The sequence below is a fragment of the Plectropomus leopardus genome, chromosome 4 (assembly GCF_026936395.1).
Source record: "Plectropomus leopardus strain MGB_pleo_1.0 chromosome 4, ASM2693639v1, whole genome shotgun sequence".
Taxonomy (NCBI): Eukaryota; Metazoa; Chordata; class Actinopteri; order Perciformes; family Serranidae; genus Plectropomus; species Plectropomus leopardus.
In genome coordinates, this window is record NC_142179.1 from 617,501 (window position 1) to 622,500 (window position 5,000).

The following is a 5,000-nucleotide window of genomic DNA, read 5'->3' on the forward strand; positions in this document are numbered from 1 at the left end:
TCATCACCACCATCATCATCATCATTCATGTGGCAGCCGCTGCTTCCTGTGTGACGCCGCTAAAATAAAAGCAGCAGAACTTCAGCTGCAGTTGGTTTCTGCTGAAATGAAAAAACTAAACATGATGACGAAACACGTGAAACATCTGAATCTGACAGACTGTCAGTCAACCGACCGGTCAGTCAGAGCATTTCACCTGCTGCTCGCTGCAGGAGAATGATTATTAAAAACCGGAAGAATATAAAATTATAAATAATTTCATTTTGTTTTTGCATCAGAAAAAGACTGACATTCAAATTTAAATTCAGCAGCTTTTGTTTTTGTTTTTCGTTTTTTATGGCAGGGCAACTAAACCAGACTCCATAAAAAAATCAGCCAATTTAAAACCTCCTTCAAATCAGGAGCTTTTCACAGCAGGTGACAAATAACTGAACATCTCAGATACATAATTATGACCCATTTTTACAGTCGGCATATTTGTAACTGACCATGACTTCTTTCTATAAACACATCTAGGACTGACTTTGGCGTTGTCCCCAAGCTTTTTTTCTATGATACAGATGTTGAAAAACGAGTACTGAAATAAAATTGAACAAAAATAATCTAAATGCGCTTTAAATTCAGCGATGGAGAAGAATCGCATCTCTTTTCTCCGACAAAAAAATCTCCGAAAATGTGATTATTTCTAACATGGGGTGGACGTCACACCAGACTCCTTTAAGAAATCTACAAATTTAAAACTTCCTTAAGAATCAGCAGAGATTAATAGCAGATAATAGATAAGTGAACACTCCAGGAACATCAGTAAAACCCCGGTTTTCATTCGGCATCTATGTAACTGACCGTGACTTTTTCCAACATTTACCAATCTAGGTTTTAATTTATTTCACTTCCCATCTAAATAACTATCTCTACTATGATACAGAAAGCGAGTATTATAGATATAAAAAGAACAAAATGAATCCACATACTCTTTATATTAGAAGATAAAGAATAACTTTGCTTTTTTCGTCTAATTTCCCCTGAAAAATGTAAAATCTTACATGAAGTGAACGTCACACCAGACTCTGTAAAATAAATAGCGTGTTTTAATTTTCCTATGTATGCGCCGACATTTTCATCAGGTAGAAATGAAGCGAAGGCCTCCAGCACATCTGCAGCAGCTCCTCTTCACCTCGGCTCACAGCTCATTCTAGTAAAAATCTATTTGTGTTGTTTTAGTGTAACTCTATGATTGTTGCACAAGACTTCGCAGCTACACCCGCAGTCTGCCTCCACCAAACTGCACTCAAGTTCACGTCTGCGGTTAAACTCAGAGTTAACTTAAAGTTTATCTTTACTCGAACAAAGTGGATTTTAGGTCAATAATCTTTCAGCCGAATTCATCGTCAGACAGCACACATTTAGGAAAAGTGGGCGATGAGCTCCAACACACTCAGATTTTTGACCGGACTTCGGAAGCAGCAGACATCCGCTGAGAGCCGGAGCCCTGCCCTGTCTGTGGCCGGCTCGGGGTGCGTGTTTCCCGGGGAGAATGGCTCACCTGGTCCGCTACGTCCTCCGCCTGGCTCATCAGGTCTCCGTGTCCCATTTCTCCTCCGCTGTTCAGGCACTTCAGAGCGGAGAAACGGCTCCCAGCGTCAGGTCAGTCCGGTCAGAAGAGTCCCGGTCACGGCGGTGCTGACGATGATGCTCCGGTGCTGCCTCCGATCCCACAATCCTCTGCGCTGCGCGTGCACAGCGCCCCCTGTGGCCGCGGCAGGTGAGGCATGCCACGTGGACTGACAGACACTGAGGAGTTACCTGTTTAAAAATCCTAAATTAACTAAGGGACTGTTCTTTATCAGGAGTTACATGTGTTTAAAAATCCCAGTTTAACTAAGGGACTGTTCTTTATCAGGAGTTACATGTGTTTAAAAATCCTAATTTTAAATCCTAATATTAATACAATTTGTATTTAAAAAGAATTAAAAAGAAATCACCCAAATATTTTCTTTAAAAATGGTTAACATTTGAAAGAAAAAAAAAGGCCAAAACATTTTCTTTGAAATATTCTTTTAAAATCACAAAAAATGTTTTAAGAAAAAAAAGTTTCCAAACTTTTTATTCTTTAAAAATGGTCAGTTTCAAGAAAACACCAAAAATATTTACTTTTAAAAAGTTACCAAAAAATGTTTCAAGACAACAACAAAATACGTTGTTTAAAATCACCAGAAATATTTAAAAATAACAACAAAAAAACCCAAATCACCTAAAATGTTTTCTTTAAAAAACACTAAAGTTTTAAAGAAAAATACCTAAAAATCTTTAAGAGAAAAATGATTTTAGGATGATTAATGACATGAAGATATGAAATGGACAAAAGTATGTAGACACATTTTAGCTTTGTCTGTTTTTATCTGATTCATTTATTAAACAACATTAGCAAATATAAAATATAATATAATATAATATAATATAATATAATATAATATAATATAATATAATAAAATATAATATAATATAATATAATATAATATAATATAATATAATAAAGTGCTGAAACAGTTTATCACCAGGAAATTAATGAGTGACTAAAATGAATAACAAAATAAGTTATTTTGTAAAATAGTTTTGTTCCCAAAAAATTAAATTAGATTTTAAATCAGATTTCCACATTTCTTACATTTCCAATTTTTCTGTCCAACACAGTGAGAGGTCAGAGGTCAGAGGTCAGAGGTCAGAGCAGGTCTGTCCTGATCGTCACGTCTCTCCTGAGACAAACGTCTCTGAAACAAACAACACACGGACTTTAACCTGTGTGTGTGTGTGTATGTTTCTGTGTGTGTGTGTGTGTGTTACCTGCAGGTTGAGGTAGTGTGTGTGTGTCCTGCAGTGTGTGTGTGTGTGTGTGTGTGTGTGTGTGTGTTACCTGCAGGTTGAGGTAGTGTGTGTGTGTGTCCTGCAGTGTGTGTGTGTTTCTGTGTGTGTGTGTGTTACCTGCAGGTTGAGGTAGTGTGTGTGTGTCCTGCAGTGTGTGTGTGTGTGTGTGTGTGTGTTAGCTGCAGGTTGAGGTGGTGTGTGTGTCCTGCAGTGTGTGTGTGTGTGTGTGTGTGTGTGTGTGTGTGTGTTACCTGCAGGTTGAGGTAGTGTGTGTGTGTCCTGCAGTGTGTGTGTGTGTGTGTGTGTGTGTGTGTGTGTTACCTGCAGGTTGAGGTAGTGTGTGTGTGTCCTGCAGTGTGTGTGTGTGTGTGTGTGTGTGTTACCTGCAGGTTGAGGTAGTGTGTGTGTGTCCTGCAGTGTGTGTGTCGTGCTGTCGTCTCTCTGTAGAAGAACTTGTTACACAGTCGACACAGGAAGCCAGAAACAGGAAGCACAAAACTACTTCCTGTGCACACACACACACACACACACACACATTCAGAGTTAATGTTTTTAAATGAGCATCATTTCCTTCTTTTAATTTCTGTATTCATGCTTCCTTATTTTTCATCGTCCTTCCTTCTGTAACGTCGATGTAAGAAAAGAGATCTTTAAATCACAAAACAAAAATCTAGTGTTTTTTTAAAAAAAGACAAAAATCTAAATGATTATTATAAAATAAAACTGAAAACTTTTGAAGGACCTGATTATTGTTCAAATATCTGTTTTATAGGGATTAAAAACTGTATAAACTGATGTAACTCCCTTTAATGTTTGTCTTTCAAATCATCAAAACAGTTTAAATAAAAAAAGGGAATTTGTGTTTTTTTTAAATCGCAAAAAAATAACAAATAAATAAAAAACATCCCCAAATTATTCGTATTAAACTGAACTGAAGACATTTTAAGGACCTGCAGACAACTTGAGTTTTTTTTTCTAACATGCTTTTGAGGCGTTAAAAACAGATTTGAATATTAACTGTGCTGAGGTCCAAACAGTTACTATGGCAACCACAGGAACTTACCATATATGGTGTGGGGGTCAAACCGCTCACTGTCTGTTTCCTGTCTGTCAGCGACCTGCAGCGCACACACACGCACACAGGCATGCACGCACGCGCACGCACACACACACACACACACACACGCACGCTGTGACTGATACTGAAGAGCACGTCCACATGTGAACTCAAACACTGAAGCTCATTAACTCTTCGTGTTTCTTTTTTATTGCAAATACACATGTGAGAAAAAACATGACGTGTGTCAGAGATCATGTGACAGGCCGCTCACCTCAACGTCTGATCGCACCTCCGACACCTCCTCTGCTCCTTCTTCTCCTCCATCACCCTCCTCTTCATCTGCTACGTCTACCTCGTCCTCCTCCTCCTGCTCCTCTTCCTGCTCCTCCTGCGCCTCCTTCTCCTCCTCCTCCTCAAAGCAGCCAACAGCGTCCACGGTGATCAGCTCCTCCTCCTGCACCTCCTGCAGGTGCACCTGGGAGGAGACAGACACAAAATCAAACTCACCCTCTGTTTGTTTATTGATGACATCATCTGTTTACATCCAAAACATCATCCTCCTTTCATCTTCCTCTGTCCGTATCACGTGACACACGACATGACATCTCGTGACATCTTGTGACATCACGTGACATCACGTGACATCATGTGACATCACGTGACATCATGTAACATGAACACTCAGATGTTTTAATTTCAGATCCGGTCGAAAACACACCAAAATAAAAAACAGCAAAACGCCACCGTTTATCACAGCCGGAAACTGTAAAAACTGCGGTTATCGCTGGATTTTTGGGATCCATCACGTCGTTCCGTCACTTCAGTATTTTTCGGGGATGAAGCCTCGGACACTCGGGCAAAGTGACGCCAACACGAAGGATTAACCGCTTCCTCTCCAACGAGAACCGTGCCGATACTTTGTACTTTTACTGCAGTAACAGTGTGAATGCAGCAGTACTTCTGCACTGTAGTATTAGTATTTCTATTGCAGTAAATACTCGGAGTATGTCCCGCTGACCTGCTCCTTGTGCTCTGCAGACTTCATGTGCTCCACGAACTTTCGAGGCGTCCTGAAGTG

The 5,000-nt window shown here is 39.8% G+C and overlaps 2 protein-coding genes across 12 annotated transcripts in view; both read right to left on the reverse strand.

Annotated features, from left to right (window-relative positions):
- The window catches only part of surf4l (surfeit 4, like), an 8,125-nt gene extending 6,439 nt beyond the window's left edge, over positions 1-1,686 (reverse strand). Inside the window, exon 1 of the mRNA XM_088076117.1 lies at positions 1,544-1,686. Coding sequence (XP_087932243.1) covers positions 1,544-1,591 — 48 coding nt within the window. The 5' untranslated portion in view covers positions 1,592-1,686. The remainder of the gene's footprint in view (positions 1-1,543) is intronic.
- ciz1b (cdkn1a interacting zinc finger protein 1b) overlaps positions 1,665-5,000 on the reverse strand; it is an 11,134-nt gene continuing 7,798 nt past the window's right edge. For 2 of the 11 annotated variants that reach the window (XM_088076109.1, XM_088076106.1), the window contains exons 9-13: positions 4,941-5,000; positions 4,194-4,397; positions 3,926-3,980; positions 3,246-3,367; positions 2,495-2,768 (exon numbers count right to left, since the gene is read on the reverse strand). The exon at positions 4,941-5,000 is cut by the window's right edge and continues 45 nt beyond it. In XM_088076109.1, coding sequence (XP_087932235.1) covers positions 2,706-2,768; positions 3,246-3,367; positions 3,926-3,980; positions 4,194-4,397; positions 4,941-5,000 — 504 coding nt within the window. In that variant the 3' untranslated portion in view covers positions 2,495-2,705. Of the gene's footprint in view, positions 1,804-2,480; positions 2,769-3,245; positions 3,368-3,925; positions 3,981-4,193; positions 4,398-4,940 lie in introns of those variants that run through there. The other 9 variants (XM_088076110.1, XM_088076116.1, XM_088076107.1 and 6 more) reach the window with 8 other exon arrangements.